At 48.8% G+C, this 22,128-nt stretch overlaps 1 protein-coding gene across 1 annotated transcript in view; it reads right to left on the bottom strand.

Moving 5' to 3' along the window:
- LOC144180139 (uncharacterized) overlaps window positions 1-22,128 on the bottom strand; it is an 80,981-nt gene that overhangs the window by 23,444 nt on the left and 35,409 nt on the right. Inside the window, exons 4-5 of the mRNA XM_077708531.1 lie at window positions 15,426-15,614; window positions 2,862-2,983 (exon numbers count right to left, since the gene is read on the bottom strand). Coding sequence (XP_077564657.1) covers window positions 2,862-2,983; window positions 15,426-15,614 — 311 coding nt within the window. The remainder of the gene's footprint in view (window positions 1-2,861; window positions 2,984-15,425; window positions 15,615-22,128) is intronic.

The following is a 22,128-nucleotide window of genomic DNA, read 5'->3' as shown; positions in this document are numbered from 1 at the left end:
GGTTCAAAGTTCAAAGGGAGTTCTTGCGGGGACAAAATTGGAGGAGTACAGAACGTGATGTCAGCTGTAGGAGTTGCATTCATATATACACGAAAGCTCGGCCCCCCTCAATGCCGTTCCTAAACGTTAGTGAGGATCACCTAAGAAAGCGTAGTCTCTGTTACAGAGAAGAGTGACAGATCCCGCTCCCCACCCAGATTGATGTACACGTCGTCTTTCAGGGGAGGAATCGTGAATGTCTTCGCCGCCCAAGTGGTATCTATCTGTTCATCCATCAGTTTATCTCATTCGTTACAGCTCTTACCCACTTCTCGGTAACGCTATTCCACGTTACTGAATAAAAGGATGACGTCCAAACATCGCAGCAAGCGCTAGCTACTTTCAGGAGATAAGCGACCACGCGCATCATTACCTCACCAACGTCTGCGGGGCCTGCACTCTCATCGCGCGATCACTCGACAGCGACAAACGTGCGACGGGTCTCTGAACCCGCAATGTCTGGCTGCTCAGAATGAGTAGTTTTGCAACTTGAGCCCTGTTTAGATACTGACGTTAGCGCGCATGCCGAACAGATACTTTTTCTTAGCGTGCACCGTAATTGATACAACAGTCTTGCATTTTTTTCTCCTCCTGTTGCATATGTGATTGAGACTGTTGCCGCGCTACAATAGGCATCCGCGGCCGGTGAGAATGATCGAACGCGTCCCATTGAGATTCACCAGGCACTTCGCTACGTCGCAAAAATACTCCGTCCCTTTTCTCTACCGCTCGCCAGTGTGATTGAAGTTGCTATCGAGAGGCGATCGCAGGTATACACGAATGATCGAACGCACTCATACCTGGGAAAACAAAAAGGTGGTGCGCTTGCAGGCCATACATAGAAACGCACCGATATAGCTTCAGGTTTGCTCGCGGAGTTGTTCATTTTCTGTCTCCACCGAAGGTCGCTGTTTGTCCTCTTACATAAGCAAGTACTCATCGTCGTGTGCGGCCCGTGCACCCCTCTCATTGTACGTGCGGAGGAGCAGCGGCGAACGTGGTTGATCGGCTCAATACAGGCGCTTGGCAAGTGTACGGCGTGTAAGGTTTGAAACCGATCCAAATTCAGGTCTCGCCATACAGCACGCGTGCGCAGCTGTTACGCACGCGTCTCGGCCACTTTCCTCGTGGCGCAATGCGTGACAGATGTCGCCTGCTCGGTTCAGTGACTGGCAACGCTTAATTTTTTCCTACCGGCGGCGGGGAAATTTGTGGTCGTGGACCCCGTGGCGCGTTGGTTGCGTGGCGCGCACTGACGCCAGTTGTCGGCGGGTGAGGAGGGAATAGCGGCCCACTATACGGTATGGGCGCGCGCTTCGCGCGGACGAATTGGTCTTGTATCGCACCCAGCACGCGTCGCAGGTACGTTGCCGGAATACGACGATTGCATGGGGGTGACCAAGATAGATTTTAGCGAGCCAGGTGATGGACATGCCTGACCTCTGAGCTTTACTTGAGCGTTAACTCAAAGCAGCTGCGGCAAAAGGACAAGGAAGGAATTACGAGTTCGAAAAGTATACACCTCTAGCTGAGCAGACATTGAAGGCACGCAACGAAGTTCAACGTGAACATGTTCCCTAAGTGCTTAGGCATTATGCATTAAAAAAAGCCTGTATCACATGCCACATTTACAGTACTACTTCGCAGAACGTTGAAAATCGTGCTGTTTTTAGAGAATCAAGCATTCACCATTTCGACGTTAAGACTTCTCAACAATGAAGTCGAGGAGCGTAAATCCTGTCTACTGTTAAGTCTACTGGCGGATGTGCACGATTTTCGCAAGGGCGCCCACACATGGCTGGACTGCGTCTGTCTTCTTCAAGTGCTGCGTCACATGAGTCACGCTGCGCCTATGACTCATTTCATTCTGCAACAGTTTGCTTTGTCAGAAACTAAGGGGCGCGCATTTTTAGTCACAAGCCCAGACGAATGTCAATACGGGCTGCAACACAATTGGCAACGAAAGGGTGTATTCACTCTTGTACGAGCATACACGGTGCAAACAGGCTGTAAGGCGTTGTTCAGTGCTAAGTAACGCGAAAACCAACGATTAAATACAAAACAATTTGAACTTTCCCTTCATAATATTCAAAGAATCATTGCGGTAGTTAGGTATGTGCCCTAGGGAAAAGGTAATTAAACGACGGCAATATTAGGAGTTTTTCCTCGGAGACGTTCTGCGTAAAGTGCACCTTAGGACCGCACAATGTCCTTTCGCGTCCGTGCGCATTGCATTTACTATCGCAAAAAATTACACAGGCACCGGCAGGATTCGAGCCTGTCTGGCAGACCAGGCAGAGTTAGTGACAGTCGTCCTACCCATTGGGCTACGATCGTGACTTAGTACGCGAGAGTCCAACGGCTTACTCCCTCGCCTGTAACGGTGCGGAGTGCCTTAGGACCTCCCAATGTCCGTCCGTGTCCATCTGTGCGCACACCACCATCAAGCGAAAATCAAGCGAAATTCGATCTGAGCCGTGAGTTGCAGTTTCATTTAGGGAATAATCAAGGTGCAACTCACGGCTCAAATCGAATGACGGTCGGGGCGCAAATCTGATGTCACTCGGGGCGCAACTTGGATGTCATTTCTGGTCCCCGTACTCCGCACCCTCGCCATCATCCACGGAGTGGAGATTCTGCCATTTTTACTTCATAGTATTCAAAGAAACATTGCGGTAGTTAGGTATGTGCCCGAGGGAATAGGTAATTAAAAGACGGCAATATTCGGAGTTGCTCCTCCCACGCATCATGTGCTCGAGAAAGTGTATACGCAACGTGCTTGGGCACGATACGAGCGACTTCCACGCTGATCCGTCACTTACCAGTGCCCTCATATTGGCGGCCGGTGGAAGACCGGTCTGGAAGCCGCCGGCGACCCAGGCCCTGAGCTGGTTGTGCAGGTCCAGAATCCGCACCTGCTGCGCCTTCGTTACTCCTCCGGACCCTGCGCGGGAGGAAACGCTTGTTGATGTTGCAGGAAACAACAGCAGCAGCAACAAGTACCGGAAGAGAGCGCTAAAACAAACCATCCCCTGCTTTCTCGCTCGAAATTGCGACCGCTCAGGAACCTATCAAAACCAGGGAAAGGAAACTGATACTTCGCAAACAGCAAGGAGCCGACCAGGACATGAGCTGTGTAAGAATACTTTGCAAAATTTGAAATATATTTGTGTTATTCCTTGTCAAATGTTACTTCTTCCCTTACATTTAAATTAGATAGGTTCATGGCTCTGGAACCCGGCAGAATAACTGGCTGCTGTGGAAGCTGCGCACAGAAGCAAGGCTTTGACATCAACATTAGCTGTGCGAAAATAACTGGCGCTACAATAAACAACGCCAAAGCAATCACTTTTGAAACAACTGCGGTGAGCCTGAAAGCTGCACCTGATGACAAGACGAGGAAAAGTATGCAGGAACGTAGACGGGCTACTCCTGTCAGCAAAACCAGTGATTTTTTTAACGTACTGCCACGGAATTGGAAAATGAGGGCCCGCATTCGCAAATTCGCTCGCACGTAGCCTAGTTTGCGGTTCGACAGAGCGCCACATGGGAGGTCGCTTTCAAGGAGGACCAGTCCAGCGCTTGCGCCGAGATATCCCGAACAGCTTTCACGATTTTTCACGCACGAACAGCTTTGTGTGTAGGGGCCTAAAAACTTTGTTATTCTCTCCTATGAGTAAGAATAGTTTCTGCGCAGCGCAAAGGAAGAACTTCGTTATTTTTCAACCTTGCCTGTCCTCGCAAAGCGCCCAACGCCATTGTATTGCGAATAACGCTTTTAGCGATTCTGGCAGCTTTAGCTTCAAGCTGAGGTTACGCTTATGTTTCCTATTCCGATTTCCGATGGTTTTTATGCACTCGAGCTTTTCAGCGCATTAAACGAACAAGATGCTACATAGCCATAATCAATGAAGCTCCCAACGCGCTTTGCTCAACTCGCACCTGACTTTTTATTCCATTGTTTTAGGGGTAAAGCCCCTTCGGGGCTGGGGCTATTGGCGTCTCCTGTCGTGGTCGTCGCAATCGTCGTCTCATGTAGTCACGGTACTAAAACACTGGGGAACTCGTTTACGCCTCGCACTAGAACGTAACGCGTACTAAAAAAACACCGGGACACTCGTTTACGCCTCGCGCTGGAGCGCTACGTAACGCGTACCAAAAAAAAAAAAAAAAACACCGGGGCACTCGTTTACGCCTCGCGCTAGAGAGCTTCGTGCTTCAAAGACAAGAGACCTGTACCGCCCAGCGGTTTCATCTGCGTTGGCAAAAACCCCAAAGCGCCAAGAACACGCTGCATGCTTCGCCCCTCCCCAGGTTTCACGCTAGTGGAGATTGTCCCGGATTGTTTTTCTTTCGCTTTGCTGCAGTCCTTCTAGTGGCTGTCGGCCTCTCATTGCCCGCTTACCCCTCCAGCTTTTCTTCGTGATTACTCCGTGGTGTGACAAACGTAAAAAAAATTGAGCCGTTTGGTACATAAGCCCTTATCACCCTCTAAAAGACACCTTCTAACTCGACTTTACGTCTACCAGTTAAAGCCCAGCGTCATCGTGCATTTACTTCCGCGCTGCCCAATACGTCACGGCGACACGTGGACCTCTCGCGTTGATCCTCACGAAAGCGGTATTCCTCGTCTGACGTTAAGCCACGATCGCATACGTAACCTTGCTTTCTGCGAGGAATCGAAGGGCTCGTGATTCACACCATCTCTCTCTCCCTCCCAGTGGCTTCCTCTTGCATTCGACGGCAGCGATTCAGCCGTGGCCTTTAACGAGCGATGTCCTTGCACCTCGTCGGCGTTGGCCGCACGATTAAGTTCCCAGAACCCGAGCACGAGGGCACCATAAGGCGGACTGCTTATTCTACCTCAGTTCACAAACAGGAGTATGCGTTTGGGGTTCAGGGGCTGCTAGCACCTTGGTATGCATTTCCTGTGCTTCGGAGCGTTCGTTGTGATTGTCATAATCCGTTATAACTATGTATTCCTATTACTTTTACAGGGGGGTTTGGGGGTGGCTCAGTTGGCAACTGCACTCAGGCAATCTAGAAGTAATGTTCTTGAATGTTTCAGTTACGTAGCTCCTTACGACCACTCAAGTGGGCATACAAAGTGCCCTCCCACAAACGAAGTCTGACCATCCATTGAATGTAACGCGCCATTCACGAAAGGCACGAGAGATCGCTCGCCCCGTAGTACACACCCAAGTACCCAGATTTATCACTTCGGTGCTCCTTAAGGCACCATCTTAGGGCCGCTACTTTTTTGTTTTTTTTACCGTTCATCAACGGTTTACCTTTTCGGATACTTCATTAGCCTTCCGGGCTTCGCGCAGGATGGTGGACTGGGATGAAAGTGGCACAGAACTGCAAAACATAACTGTGACCTTTCACTGAGCCATGACAGGCCGGTTTTTACCTTACGACTCTACTTACCACTACTCATTAGGGTGCACTGCAAATAAAACGACTGTAAAAAATAAGAATGTAAGAAATTACGTGGTGTAATGGTCATTTATGGAAAATTTATTTTATGCTTAGTGTCCTTTAAAATGCTTAGCATAGTCTACATCGGTTATCTAGTTTCTTTTCATCATTAAAGACAATACTCCTCCTCCTAGTGCCGAAATGCGTTCTGTCATTAACTTTTACTACGCTTTCACTCGTTCACATGTAAGAACTATTGCATGGTTGTTTGGGGAGCCATGTTTAAAACCATTTAGCACTTCAGTTATTTTTTACAATCCAGCACCTTTGATTCGAACACCAAATATCCCGTTCAAGAATGCTTAGCCAGGATATAGGCTTTTAAGCGGACGAAACGATTATTATTTTGACCTAGTACCATATAGCATTGCTCTATAAACTTATAATATTGCTCTACCGAATTATTTACAATAATCATGAAACTCGATAATTTAGATATTAATCTCGATAAATGACGCAAAATTACATTTGCGCCCTTTATTAAGCATTAACAGGTGTGAATGAAGATAAACTTTGTCGTCTCAGGTTTACACTAAATGTGTTCATTACGCTCGGGAGTTTGCAGGAATCACCCAATGGAATTGTTCGGATAGTAAGTGAAAACCAAAGCTCAGGTTATGTATGAAACTCTTAAGACGATCGCTGATAAGCAATGATTACGTTTTTTGTTTTTTTTATTCAGCAGTGGTGTACAACTGCGCGCATTTGTGACCTCTCTACGATGTTATATCAGATAGTACAGCCATTATATGCGGTTTTTATGAAGTAATGTTCCGGATATCGAAATAGATGTCCCTTTACCGTCAATTGCATGAATTTCATTTGTTATATTTTTGTTGGGACTTTTTAGAAACTTTGCTCGGTCCTTGAACTGCGCATTTAGACGTGTATTGCTCAGTGGTACAGTAAAACTCAACTAAATTCAATTGAAATGCGCCCTTTGACATTCGTGCTACTGTTTAGTGCCAACTTGTTCCTCTCACAGAGATATCTTTATTATGTCGTGGGCTGTTTGGAGTTTTTACTGGCAGAGCTTTAATGAGACGTCACTCATAGGTTCTCATCAGCCTCTCATATGTTCATCAGAGCCGTCATTACTCGCCAACCGAGAGTAAAGTAGGGTTCGATAATGTTTGCATGATTTACAAATAACGGCTCAGAGTTTGTTTTAAACCACTTTGTCTGGCTATGCGTGAGTTTTTGAGCTACCAGCGCAAGAAAAAAAGAGGGTTGTAAGAGAGCCTGGAAAATGAGAAAGACATTGATAGCGTGGTCCAAAGCACGTAGGCAAACGTTACAAAACAGCATGTAACGATCATGGCAGACGGTCCAAGGGCAGTCGGTGTTGCCATTTCGCTCTGCATCCTACCTTTTGCGATCGTTAATAATGTCGAAGTCCAAGGCAGCAGCCACCGCGCAAGGCCACCAGTGAGTACAAATCTGGCCTACTCCCATGTATGCCTTGCCGCAGCAAGGCGTACATCTGGCTTGGAGATGACGTGGACTGCTCACTTTTTCTTTTTTTGGGGGGTGGGGGGTAGGTTTAGGGGAAACTAAGCCAGAAAGCGATGCCTACAGGGCTATCGAAAAGCTTGCAGTGATTCTCATTGAATTGGTTGAGGCTACTGTAAGAGTGGCTTCCAACATGCTTATAACAGATGCACAATAATGACCCTACAGTATATAGTTCGAATCGTGATGTGCAAATTGAATCGGCGTGAACTTAAGTGATACAAGGGATCATCACAGATAGCGCTGCTTCACGTTTCATGCTGCAGTGAGGACAATTTTTCCTTCCGCTCAATCTGTTCCCTTTGATTGTGCGAATATTTTCCGATAGCAGCGCTGGTCGTGGCTTCGCCTCATCCCGAGGAACATGTGAAGGCCTTCATCGTGCCAAGGGCGAGCGTGTTGCCCCTTCGGTCCTGCTACGAATGCTGCCTTCGTTTTAACTCGTTCGACGGGCTTCCCACCATTGTAAGTGCTGTTGTAACCCGCGTCCATAAGGTCGCCCTCGGAACGCTGAGAACAGATCGGCCGCGGCTTCCACTGGTGCTCCAGAGGAGCCCATCGAGGCAGTGCACCCATGCTCTCAAGGAAGATCGTGACGGTTCCCCGGAAAGAAAACTTCGCCCGTCTTCGAGGGTTATTCTTGCTTTGCTTCTCTTCGCCACTGCTACCGCTCGGCCGCGGCGTTAATTGCCTGGGTCGCCAAATGCCAGCTTCCTTCGTGACTCAAGCTCGTGGCGGTAAGCGGCGGCCTGATTTCTCACAGGTGACCCCGTAGGTGCACTCGTATGCAACGCTTGCGCTGGTTTGCCGCTGAGTAGCGCATAGTCACAAGTTTACTATGATTTGGATGTGCGTGTTTTAGGGGCGAAGCACCATAAGACCTCGCTTTGTCCGGGGCTTGGCGTCCGTGTGCAGAGTGTTGCGCATGCGCGAGGAGCATTGGATTGGATTGGATTAGATTGGATTGAAATGGACTGGATTAAATTGAATTGTATCGGATTGGATTGGACTGGAATTGTATATACTGTACACACGCGTTGTCACTCATTTACATGCGCGAGCGGGAAATACCACGGGTGATTTACGGTAAGAATGATCCCCAGTGCTTCTTCGCCCACTCGCCATGATTCACTTCCTGGAGATGCCTGAATTTCTTTTTTAAAGGCGACTGTCTTTCTTGGGCTATTTAAAACCGAAAATTAGGTCTTTCTGTTCTGCCTGCCGGTCTGGCTGCCCCTCGATACAGCCTCCCGTTCAAAACTTAACACAACTCTTCAACGAGAAGTTTTTTCAGGCGAAACTTTTCCGAACCACCAAATCTGAAAACACTCTCCATATTTCTCAATATTGTTTAGCAAAAACAAAAAAAAAAAAAAAGAAGAAAAGAAAATCACATTAGGCATATTTGACGCAAAGCGTCAATACATAGGTGGCATTTGCAATGTTCTTTCAATTGATAATATCTGTCTGCTTGATCTTTGCCATAGTAAATGAAAAATACACGTTCAAAACAGTGTTTTGACCCAAAAATACACAAAGCACTCGCGTCCTTGTGGCGGCATTCCAGAAGTAAAGAAAGGTTCTCACAGATGGCGCGCGAGCAGTGGAACGCGGGAAAAATAAAATAACTTGAGCAGACGTCCACCATTTGTAGGATGGGAGGAGTGAGACGGGAGGGAAAGGGCGGGAGAGAGCAGAGGCGCGGCAGAAGACTGTCGCCTTTCGGCGACATCTGCAGCAAAGTGAGCAGATATGCGGCCAATTTATTTAAAGGCAGCATAAAAAGATAAAGATAAAGATGTTAGATAAATGTAAAAGATAAAGATAAAGATAAGATAAATAAAAAAAAGATTTGAAGATAAACATTTAAAGATAGCGAGGTTGCGAATTATTTAAAGATAGCATAAAAAGCTAAAGATATTAAACAAAGGTAAACGCTAAAGATAAAGATTAGATGAAGATAAAAGATAACAGTAAAGATAAAGATAATATATAACAGCAAGATAGCAATTTATTTAAAGATATCACAAGGACGCAACGCCTGAGCAGCGGCGGTGTGCAGCCCTTGTAGATGAATAATCCAGTGGGACGGAAAGACCGGCCGGTGCAGCAACATGATGCGCCAGTTAGTTAGAAAAGCAGGTGGGTCACATATATGCACGCCGTCACCTTACGCGAACGACGAGGGCGCATGGCAAACGACTGGTGAAAGCGTATGGGTTCAAGCCTTTACCTAGCAAACACATGTCATGATGGACTCCATGCGTAAACACCTGTAAAAAGTTTTCCAAAGTGAACTGAAGGTAAGGTTTGGGGTTCGATTCCAGTCCACGCCAGCTGTATTGCAAGTACAGAGAGGTGAAACAGATTGGTTGGTTGTGGGGTTTAACGCTCCGACGCAACGCTGGCGATGAGGCGCGCCGTAGTGGAGGGCTCGGGATTAATTTTGACTACGTGGGGATCTGTAACTTGCGCCGAAATCTCGTACACACGGGCGTTCTCGCTTTTCGCCTCTACCAGAAAACCAGCCACCGTGGCCGCGAATCGAACCCGCGTCCTCGTGTTCATCGGCACAACGCATTAGCCACTGAGACACCGCGGAGGGAAGTGGAATACACCCAGGCCTGACGGCCTCTTACTCAATTTATTGTGAAATAACAGTTCTTACACAAAGTTTTGCACTGTTTATGTGGAAATTAATTGAGAGGTTCTGAATCTGTGTCAATCTGTATTGACGGGAACGAATTCTAGGGGCTATGTCTGTTGTGTAGAAGTGAGGTTTTGTGGGTAAATGTCGTGAAGAGGGCCAAGCGGGCAGAGAAAATGAAGATTGTGGACTAGATTGTGGCGCATGATGCGAAATTTATCTTTAAAAGATACACACGCGTATTTTGAATTCCACCACTTGCTTCTGTTTCAATGAGTGTTGATCGAAATCGCCACGGGCCATGCGTACGCTCTCAATGCTCGCGACAAAAAAGAATGAAGCTTGGATGCTTTCTTTAACAAATGGTATTCTAATATTATTAAGTGAATGAATTAATTAAACTCCAGCGCAAATCTACGGAGTGTCATGTAGACCTCCACATCTGGAGAGCGAAAAGATTGTATTACATGTGTGTCCGGAAGCGCCGATTCCCTCAGGCATTTGAAAAATGGAGAGCCGCCAAATGCTTAAGCTTAATGGGCTGCTTCGCCAAGCCGGAATTCATGCTGAGGAATAATATACAAGAAATTTGTAGCTCTTGACCGCTCAGAATAAGTACCAGCTCGACTTGCAGAAATCTAAACGTTTACGGAAGTCCAATTTAATTTACCGTTTTAGCTTGTCTCTACTACCATCTTATCGCAACAACAAATTTTAAGCCCCGAAACGGTATAAAATTTAGCGGCTGTGGTATTTAATTTGCAAACTATAAAACAGCACGTACACTGGCCCCACAAGAATCACGAAAAGAATGCGTGAAACGGCGCAGCCGTTCTGAATAGCGACTAGCCTTCGGGCACGCTTTTAAGCCGGCCGCGCCGGGATAACTATCGCGGCCAGCCAGCGCGCTACGGCTTATATTGTGGCATCTTCCTGCTTTAAGCTAGTGGTCTATTTTTCGAAGCTAGTGGTCTATTTTTTGAGCTAGTGGTCTATTTAAGTGGTCTATTTTTAAAGTGGTCTATCTTTAAGCTAGTGGTCTATTTAAGCTAGTGGTCTATTTTCCGGCGAATAATGCGAAATCAATTTAAGCGTGCGCCACAGGCAGGGCTTACAAGAATGCCGGAACAGCTTCTTGGTATGAAACAGTCCAGCACTTCCTTTCTCCCTTGTGTATGTAACATTCGCCCCGTTAGCTCGTTTCTCCGCCCACGTGGAGAACGGCCCAGTGTGTTGACATCGCAAATAAAGGCGCCGGCGCAGCGTCGCGCAGACGCGCGTGGTGCCTTTTTATAGCGCGATCACGCTGGGAGCCGACGAGGGCGTGTCGTGTCCACGACCCTTCCTGCACAGAAACCCCGCGGCTGGCACGTCGCTCTGACTGGACAAAAGGCCTCCGCGGGCACTTATCAGTGGGACGGCCCGAGCCTCCTTTTGTTGGGTCCAGTGGCCTTCGATAGAACCGCAGTGTGATGCAATCGCCACAGCCGACGTGTATGGTCAGTTAAGAAGCTCCTTCTTGGACTGCGGAAGCTTCGATCGCTATTTTGCCTGCCAAGTGGCGCTGACAAGGCTGACGCGTCGTACAGCGCGAAAGCATGCAACTGGGCGGGAGCCACGGCGCGAGGATTGCATTGTCGGGGGGATTGCATTGTTGGGAGGATTGCATCGACGCACACAGGCGGCAGACCTAACGCGTGGTAACGTCGGCGGTGCTGCAGGGTTCAGTTTATTTTTGTGTGTTAGAAGGCTTTGAAGACTAGTTGTGAATTTCAAGTCTTTACATGCGTCCAAAATATTCCTAGCCGTGGGCAATGATCTTGAATTTGATTCTGGTGTGGCTTGCGTATGCTGGTATGTGTGGTGTGACAGCAAGCGTGCGTGTTTAACGAACAGGCGCAATGCTGGAGAGATGTAGCAGGCGGCAGAGGCGGCTGGGGTGACTCGGGGCTACGTGCGAGGGGACAACGTCTTTTGTAGAAATGGTTAAGATGGGAAGGTAGACGGCCATTACTTTCTCGAGAAATGCACTAAAAGCACGCGGATTTTCTTCTACATCCTATTTTTTAGCACGCTAATCAGTTTCCTTCATTGCCAGCAAGAAAATCGTGAGGGGACGCTTGTCTTCGTTTTATTTTCCTAAGGTTAAGGCTGACGCCGCCGTTAGCGCTATTTCGACGAACACGGTAAAACGACTGTGTTTATCTGTTTCACTCGTATGTTGTTATCGCACTGGGCTACCTGCATAATCAGATATCGAAGTCAATTTATATGTTCACCGGTACGCTTGACCTTCAAACACAATCAGCTACCGTGCACAAACAAGAGAAGCAAATTAAGCTTTCACGACGGCGTAGGTATCAGTGTTGGAGAATGGGCAGCCCCATTCTATTTCAATTCATTTCGAAGAACGCAATTCAATTTCGAGGAATACCAAAATTTTGCCTATTCCCATCGTGGAATGCCGGGCATTCTTGCAATTCCTCAACGTAGAAATTACTTCTTGGTGGCTATAGCTGGTTACGAACGCAACGTAACGCTGAAGTTATCAGACGCGTTGACAACTGCAAAAATATGCATGTACGTACGTCCCCTAAGTGGAGGGATGGCAGCAGGTTGCTGCCATCTCTTGCAGAGAAAGATTTATAAAAAAAGCCATCGTGACAACGATACTTTCTCTTGAGGTGTGAGAATGCGCGAGAATTACTGCTCTTTGAGTTATGTCAACGGGTAATGTCGCGAAATTTAGTGTCGCTAAATTTTGTGCTGGTTGAGTTAAGCTTTGCTGATGGTATGATGTCGCGAAACATGCGACACCACTAACAGACCGAATTTCTACCTTTTCATCATTATCATTTTTACCCTTGAGTTCTTTTCTTCTATCCTTTGTTATTAGCTTAATGGGGCAATCGCTCTTAGTAATATTGGCAAGATCGCTCTTGTTAGGTTTATGCTATCGTTCAGCCCAGGAAAAGTTATCGTTCAGGCTAACGACGTACCAAGCAACGCCAAACTTATTGTACGTAAAGCTTCTGGCAGCGGTTGAATACGTTAGACCTCAAACTGTGCACATCAGGAGTTATAACGTCGGGCCATGGCATATCCGCGTCCATCCTGTCTTCGCCAGCCCTCCGGCGGCTGGTTACATTTCGACATTTTCATATCTTTTCTTAGGCCACCGGCCCCCGCTTGCCAAATAAAGATGTATAATTCGTAATCAGCATTTATTTTCAGCCACATCTCGCGTAACAGTCGGTGGGGACGTCGGACCGGCGCGTAGTCACGTGCGCAGCCAATAGAGACGCTAGTCCAACGAATACCCGCAGGCCGACACGTACCCGCTTTCGGAGCGAATGCAGCATATCCGCGTTCGCAGCTAATTGAAATATTGCGCACACATTTCTGGCGTCACGCATACATGGCTACGGCGCGGTTTTCGCCACCTTAGCCCCGTAATTCTCGACCGAGGCTCACCCCTAAAAAGGTTCCCATGCGTGCCACCCTTACACTACACCGCCTGGCAGCAGTGCGCGTCACGCGCCTGACAGCGGACGCTCTGCGCGCGAAGTAAAACTTGTAAGCGTTAAATTAAAAGTGAACTCCTGAACTGTAATGTTGGAGCGTGAACGGTGGACAAATGGCACCACGGCACAGTTGTGTCAATGTTTTGAAATTAAATGGCCGCGCAGGAATTTAAGAGTGTGACCGTGTCCTATCCGCTCCCAATTTGTTGAAATGTCGTATTTTATTTCGGCACATTACGTCTTGTTTTATCCCAGGCTGACCAGTAGCTTTTAAAAAATTGCTCGTTTATGCTACCCACTCAGATGAGACCCACGGCGGCAGAGGTTGGAATCTCCATGGCGGGGAAGGGTGGCCGCGCTTGCTGCTCTGGGCTTTGACGATTGCACGGCAGCGGACTATAGGACGGTAGTCGCGCGGAGCAGTCAGTTTGGTGCACCTTGGCTGGCAGAAGCATTTTACCTGTCTGGAGCTTCTTTGTTTGGCAGATTCACTGGGAGTCACCGCTTTCATCCACGAGTTCACAGCGGAGAGCGGCCAGAGCGAAGGCTGTGTTGGAGCAGCACCTGAACGTTCCGGGCACCAGATTCGTCGACGCCGCGGTGGCCGGTGCTTCGCGGCGGTGGTGATAGACGGGAAGGTGGGAGTCACGGTGAACGCCGCGAGCATCGTCGCGAAAGACGGACAGTGAGCGGAAGAGCTGGCCATCGCCCTGGCCATCGCGGACCCAGAGACGACGACGGTGCTTAGCGACTCAAAGAGTGCGGTGCGCAATTTCGCCGAGGGTAGGCTGTGCTATGGAGCAGTGCGGGTGCTCGAGCGGGTGAACATCGTTGGACGCAAGGTGACAATCAAGTGGTTCCCCTCCCACGCGGGGAACGAGATATCGGAACTCGGAGTCGCCACCAACCACAACGAGACGGCGAACGCAGTCTCACTAGGATTAAATGGCCGCGCGGCAGCAGTGGTACCGTCTGCAGAGTGGTGGACCGACAGGTACGATACCTTTCAGGGTGTCACCAAATATTATAGAAATAGCAGGAGGGTGCTGGCACCGCCTCACCCCGAGCTAACCTGCAGGGAGGAAGCGTCCACGTTCAGACAGCTGCAGACAAATTCACTGATGACCCCGGTCGTCATGAAACACAGCAAGCCAGAACTCTATACAGACGACACGTGCGTGTTGTGTGACAATGCTAAGGCCTTGACCACCCACTTGTTGTGGGACTGTGTAGTGCGACCTAACGAGGCGGCAACCAGGACAGACCTACCGCCGTGGATCCAAGAAGCACTGCGCATTTATGACAAGGACACCCAATATCAGCCATCCAGCAGGTCCTGGCGGCCCTCGAAAAGCAGCACCGGAGCGAAAGCTGCGGGGCGGCGCCCTCCCTTACGGGGTAGCGGCGTCCAACCCCGTAGCGAGTAGCGAAGGGGTGGTCCGAGTAGGGGTGACGTCGGGATCGACGAGTGGCTACGTCCGGGCGCACTGTACACACTGTGTCTGTTGCAGGCATTCAACAGTCCTTCTTCCTTCCTTCCTTCACAGCGGACACCGAAAAACGAAAGACAGCGATTGGCTTCTTGTGTTGCTGTGATGCTGGTTCCTGAGCCAGCTCGCTAGAGGTTTGCTCAAGCCAATTTAAATTTACCGCTTTCCACTGTCCAAGTCAGATGCCTCGATGCCAGCGCTGCCGTACGGCGGAGACGCACGTGAATCGATCCCTACTCACTCATTTATATAACCACGTTTCCCTACTCCACGAGCGTTCTAAGCGAAACGTGGAACCTATCTAGTGGAACCTTTCGTTACTGTTGCCGTTTGATTTCTTAAAATGCTGTCAGGAGCTATACTGGCGTGGGCGACAGCACGCGACGGAGTGAATATTTTTCTCTGCAGTGTATGTAGTATTTCATAAAAACCGAACATCGATTAATTTTAAATAAAGGAACACAGCAAATATCACTTATGTATTGATTTTCTGCCTTATATTTGAGCAATGTCTTGTTCTTGTAAGCCACTGTTGCAAGCATGAACATTGACACAAAACTTGGAAATTTAGATTGGGCTGTGGGTATATAAGACTATTGCGCAGTTTCTGTTTCACTTTGGCCGGGCGGCTGAACCGAGTCACAAACAGACCAAAATGTTTGCGTTTAAGTAGCCCCAAACGACTTTAGAAAAGTGAGAATTCCCGACCGTGCAGATATGTGTGCCACTCACGTAGTAGCTGCTTTCCGGGACAGGCCTGTGGCCGGAAGCGGCAGATGCTGTGCCGGGGGTCGCCGTACGGGCAGCCCAGGGGCAGCACTCCGGTCAGTGCCAGCGAGAGGACCAGCAGGAAGCAGGGGACGTGGCGGAATCTGCCCAGCTCCATGGCGTCACTCGGCGAAAGACCAGGCTGTTCCTTTTCTGCGAGTAACACAGCCAGTGGCTTTTGAACCAGTGATGCGGGTTCTATATATTATACATTCTATACATTTCGACGCTTTAGTCTTGCTTACCGCGGGTTAGAAGACGTCAGTCTTGGATATAATACCCATTGCACTTTGTAACACTCCGGCAACAGTCTACGCCTCGGTTACTGTAAACACTGGATGCACAGGCGCAACTTAAGTGCCCCCCAATGGCTGCCAATGCCCTGATCCGGTGTACGAATAGCTAAGTGAGACTGTGCTTGGTCATTCTTAGATGCGGTCGTAACAGCTGCACGTTAAAGTGTTTTACTGTGATGAATTAGAGCGCAGAAAATAAATGCTCAGTGAGTAAATTAGGCAAGGCCTGACTCCTGCAAAAAGCTTCCAGTACTAGGTACAAAGCTTACGATACAAAACGTCTTAACCCTACTGCTACGTTTACGTCGCACAATCAGGAATTAGATTCAGATCAGCCGGAGTGTTGGTGAAAAGGGGCTCGAGTTTGTTAGAAGTGTGAAAATTTTCGTTAAGCGGGAGCTCGGACACTGGTTTTGAAGCAGTGGGCATTGCGCCACACCACGGTCAAGCACCATGGTGCAAATCTCCAGATGCCCCTAAGATGTACACCCTTTGCGAAAAATTTCTACGCCAATCCTAAGCTTTCTCAACCACAAAGGATAGAAAGAATGAGCTTTACCTTTAGTGTGACAAAATAATTTATGGCACTAAGAAACAAAGGGGTTTTCTTAAGCATTCGGCCTAAAAATTTTCCTGCCCGCTCGGGCGTAAGCTTATGGGTTGAATTTTTCTCGGCCTGTGCATTTTCGGCTTGGCCTAGAAAATTTTGACACAGACTGCACGCACACACATGCAACAAAAACTGTCAGTAGTATGAAAGCATAACGGCAAGGTAGGATTAGATTGCATTTAATGGTACAGGTGAGGTTAGCCGAGCTATTTCACTTAGCTTGCCACACCATATGAGAACAAAAACATGAAGGTCTATGAATTAAAACAAAAGTGAGGTGATGCGCACAACGTAGGATGAGATGTTCTAGTGAGGTGTTGGCAATTAGAATTGCCGCCGCAGAAATGCAATGATAAGCAACCTCCACATTGAGACATCTGCGCAAGTCCTTACACATTGAGATGCATGGCGTATACAGTCTACGGTTGGCAATTGAGACTCATCTCCAAGCAATCTTTCAACCTGTGATGCATGCAAAAACTGATGAACCTGTTCGCGCAAGTGATCGCCGCTTGCTTTGAGCCGCACATTTCCGCGTCAATAGGCGCTCACGTGCCGACACGCCCCCAGTCATTACTTACGTCTAACGCCCTGTTCATTAAAAAAAAAAAAAAAAAAACCTTGCCGATAACGACGCGCAGCAATGCAGCCGAAGCCTTCCATATGCACTTCTCGGCGCTTTCTAACCCACAGGTGCTGACTGCATTACAGAAGGAGTCGCTCCCGCTGCCCGGAAACCGGCTCGCGACAGGCAGAGGCTCGCTCACTAATTGCCTTGACTGGAATTAACATGTTTCCGTTTTCAAGGTCCGAACATGGGTATACAAGGCGCCTGTATTCTTACGCAAGTGTTTCGTCCCATCCGAACCCCGAGGCAGCGGGGATTGCATCGCAGTCGTGGCGGGGGATCCACAACGTCCGCGTGGCGTCGCGATGGTAATGCGCAATTCTCCGCCGACCTTTGCCCCCTGACAAGAAGTTAATGATCGAAAGTGGGCGACGGGCGGGAACCGCGAATTGAAAATGCAACATAGCTGCGCCCTCTAGCATAGACCCAGTGACACTTTACACGCAAACTTGGATCTTTAATAAGCGAACGAGTGATCCATCATAGGCGCCGCGTGATTTAGTGCTATCGCAGCGGGATGCATTCGCATCGATGGCGGTCATTACAGCCAGAAACAAGCATGCCACTTTAAGCCTTAAGGTTTTGTGCATTTAAAAAGAAAAAGCCAAGAAAAGTGAGGCCGGGGGGCAAATTTCGCATACATGAAAAAGCTAGTCATCGGATTCGCGCGTTCCAACTTTTTTATTTAGTGCTTAATTCGGGTACAAGTTATCCACTCTTCATACGCAACGGATAATAATGCCATACGGCACATGGCACAAACATTCCTTGTCGTACCAACTCGGGCTGGTTCGGCGTGTCGCAAGTCCGGCTGGCTAATGAAGCGCATCCTTTCAATCTCGTGAAAACTTATAGGGAAGGTCGAAACATGGCAGGTCGACAATTATACACTCGGAATAACTTGGTTATCTGTTGGATGCCTGTAAATTTGGCGTGCACTACGGTGCTAGAAGTGAGGATAACGGTAAGGAAAGAACATACAAGCGCTTGTGTGTGCTTCCCTCGCATCCGGGATCGTTTTTTCAGTGTAGTACAATATAGCTATATATTAAATAATTTGTGGGAGGCAGTTCGGGAACGCTGTCAGTAATGAAAGGTATCTATTTACCTTTATCACCACAGAGAAAAAATTCCCATTGGCTGCATTGTTCCGGTAATTGCTTGAAGGGACAGAACCTCAACGTTCAACCTAGCATAATGAAGTAGATCTTAAATTACTGCTCAAACTAACAACAACAACAAAAAAAGTTTGGTGTCATGTTTGTGGGTAGTAAGACCGCATCACGCATTCAAATAAAATCTATGGCACAGCACATTCCCGCTCACACCAAGCAAGAGAAATGGAGTTGCGAAGGACATGCAATGCAAAAGAAGGGCCACACAAGGACGGCACCTGGGGCCGGGTGGCTACCCACGTAGGGGAAAACACGCGGGGGAGTGGTACAATGCACTGCTCGTGATTATTACCGAAATCAGCGGTAAACTACGTAACACGGCAAGCAAAAAAGTCCGCAGGACGTACGGCTGATGTTCCGGTTTGGAAAAATTATTCGGGGAGCACTGATTAGCATACTGCAGAACAGGAGGAGTAAGAGCTCAATACTAATAAATAAATATATAGCATAACATGGCAGAGCATTATTAGTAGTGGGGTGACACCTTTGTCTGCATGGGAAACGGAAACCGAAGGGAGAGAACGTCAAAAAGTGTGGTAATTGCGGGCTCGTTGGAACAAGCTGTTGTCGACAGCGCATTACACACACAGATTGTAATGTACCGCCGGTTTGGCCTATGTGAAGCACTGAGGCGTAAAACGACGGCCTTAGTTTGCAGGTTGTGCTCAACGTGTCTGTGGCGGTTCCACCAGGCTGCCAGGAGTGCAAAGCTCTGGTAGAAAACCGGAATAGTGCGGCTCCTCGGCGGTGTGCCCAAGTTAGTCTCGTTCGATCCGTGCACTCAGGTAGTTTGCAAAGCGTAGAAGTCGGCGAGATAGGCCGCATGCTATTGAAACTCATCATCTCCTTCCGGGCCTTGGGAATAGGGAAAACTACAGTTATGCGACCCCTTCCGTGCTCACTGCCAAGCCGAGCCTCTTACGCAATGTCTGAGAATGCCAACGAAACCCACACCTTCCCCCACCCCTAACCCCTCACGCTAGTAGCGGGAGGATGAGCTGCCCAGCTCTTGCCCCGATGCGCAGCATTTGGTAGCGGAAAGGGCGAAGACGGCTGGCCGCAACAAGGGCGTCTTGGACGGTAGACCCTGACCACGTACGCACTCCGTCAGGTCTCGTTAAAGTTCTCCATCCCCCCTCTCCACACATATTGTCTGATTCAGACAGCAGCTGTATCCTGACATCTTCACCGAGGTTCTGCACCATGTGCCATGTGAGGCCATCTTTGCCTGTAGCGCTTTTCAGTTTATCGCCTGCAGGGCTATTGCAAATTCCTGTCGAGTGAACGGGGCGTTATGCGCGATATTCTTCTCCGGGACCTGCCGGGGTCGTGCTGGGTTGCGGGAAAAAGTGGCGAGCAGCCTCTTTCTCCGACTCGCCCACGGAAAGGCTGCCAGACATATTGCGCAATGTAGGGGTGGGGTATTTACAACCCCGCCAACACACGTAAGAGGTGCTATCGTTTACTAGAACGCTGAACGAGGGGCTTTGGTCGAACCATCGCGATCTTCCGAGCCGTTTGGCGAAGTGCCGAGCCGTGGGACAACCTTCGAGTCGCCGCGCCCGTCCATAGAAGCGCGCTCTACTAGAGTTCTACTAAACACCAGCAGAACGTGCTTTCGCCTGTTTGCGTTGCCATGGCCCGGGACACAATGCGACAGCCTGCACGCACACACGCAATGGGCGGGGCATTCGCTCACGGGGACTCATTCACTGGCAATTCTTTGGCTATTGGCCATTGCGACTTCTTCAGCCATATGTGGTCAGGGTTCGCTTTCAGCCGTGTTGCGGCAAAGGGTGTAGGGCTTATTGCGGGTGCATGCAAGGCGCCGAGAGAGCTGAGAGCGCTGCCTGGCTGCACGGGGCTTGTAGGCCCAACGCATCGTTGCGACCGCCCTCGTAGAGTTTTCGGGTCGCCCGCGAAATGAAGCGGTCTAGCGGGAAGAACGTGAGCGGTTCAGATGAACTCACCTTGTGGTGAAGATAATTAGCGGTGAATTTGAAATATTGCGGTCCGAATTTCCTGGGCGGCAACGGTCATTGGACTCAGTCCCTCCCGCCCCTCCCCTCGAGAGGACTGGCCGGTCAAATTTTAAATAAATAAATAAATAAATAAATAAATAAATAAATAAATAAATAAATAAATAAATAAATAGTGATTGTACGTATGAGTGGCAGATTAGGCCACTGGACATCTCGAAACCTTGGGAACGTATTTGAACCACTCTGTCGCATTAAATCAGGAACTGCGCTGAATAACATAATAAAGAGACTCACGATTTTAATTGTTTCGTGTCAGCCATACTAAAGGGAAAAGAAAAAGGTCGCAAAACATGACCTGTTCAAGCTGGTGGCGTAGGCGATTTGGTGGCATATCTGAACACAGGTGTTTCGCTTTCCCATCGGCCGCAGGCGATCATTTGAGACCCCGGCGTATTAGCCTAAGAGCCTTCAGCGGTGTTCTGAACAGGAACAAAGGCTGCAAAGGCTTGTGTAAACCGTTCCGTACCGTTCGCAGGCGGTCACTCCGAACCAGAAACGAGTTTGAATTGAAAATTAAGTGCATTGACGTAGTTTCGTGCAAATCGCGGGGAGACTGGGAAGTTTCGCGAGTTTGCCTCATCAAAATTAATGGCTGCCCACATCTACGCGGTAATCCGATTCACGTGCGCCTCTCGGCGAAGCGTGCGTTGCTTTGTTCATTAACGTTTTCTGCTATCCGTGCATACATCTGCACGTCGCGGAGAAACCTGTTAATTTCAGCGTTATGACGTAACCAACATTACGGGGTTTTTTGTTGTTGTGTATGCATGAGTGCGCTCACGCGTGTGTGGGTGTGCACGAGTTTTTGTAGCGTGAGCTAGGCTGAGCCGTTTCGCGTGGCTCCTGGAGAGCCATGCTGCGCATGCGCGAGGAGCAGTAACGTCTCACGGCGCACAGCTGGCGCGCCGGAGTCGCCGCCGTCGCGATTGGATTTGATTGGATTGGAAATTGTTCTAGCAGCAGTAAGTATGATAATCAGCTAACGACAGACAACCAGGAAACCTAAGAATAACCAGCTGAACCTTAGCTCACGCTACGTATATCCTGGCATAGCCGAGCTAAGCCCCTGCTAATTTTTTTTCCAAGAAAAACGCCAAAATATACACCCTCAGCTGTGTACACAAAACATCTTGTCGATGAGCCTTTGTTGGCGCGGTTCTACGCACGTGTCGACAAGCGAAAGTAGTTGGTGTGCTGTCCCCCATACATGCCTAAGCCAGTGAATAGAGTTGCCGCGGCATTTGTGACGACAGCGAAGGCCACGAGTCCAATTCGTTCCGCGATTTTTTCTTCTTCTCGCTAGTTGTCCGTGCGGCGCTGTGTGATGTTAGCAGGTGTTGGCAGATTTCGGAGCTAATGAATCTGCCCGTCTCGGACCCGTATGTTCAAGCGCAAGCGCCTCATGCGAGCGAAAAGTGCGCGCTAGTCTTTTGGATGCGCACCAGCGCGCTCCCGGAGGCCAAGGATTGTGCTCAGAGGCGTGTGAAGACGCCGGCTTGTCAGGCAGAGCGTGTGTCGGCGCTAAGAGGGCCGTCTGTATGCGCGAAGCGTCCTCAGGCGGGGAGGGCGGCCAAATTGAGCAGCCCGTCCTGACTGGTGACAATAAGCAATTGCTTGGCAGGGGCACCCGTTTGAAGGCGATAATCCGTTTGAAGGCGCATTAATAGAGGCAATACAATATGACTGTATACAAGGAGAGAACGCCTAAATATTCTCAGAAAACCGTTTACGTACTGCGGGATAAACAGTACAACAGAATTTCGAGATGAAGTAAGTTCGAAGCAGAAAAACTCGTTTCTTTTAGATGGCATCCCTAGCTTTCTCGCTCAAAATTTTGACTTCTCAGGAACCTAGCAAAACCACCTCAGGATAGTGACATTTGGCACAAAGCAAGAAGTCAACGTGGAGGTGAAGAC

This window comes from Haemaphysalis longicornis, unplaced genomic scaffold, assembly GCF_048455015.1.
Source record: "Haemaphysalis longicornis isolate Haplotype H1 unplaced genomic scaffold, Haemaphysalis longicornis Haplotype H1 scaffold_4, whole genome shotgun sequence".
Lineage (NCBI taxonomy): Eukaryota > Metazoa > Arthropoda > Arachnida > Ixodida > Ixodidae > Haemaphysalis > Haemaphysalis longicornis.
The sequence above is the reverse complement of the archived record's forward strand: the minus strand, read 5'-3'. Positions and strand labels throughout refer to the sequence as shown.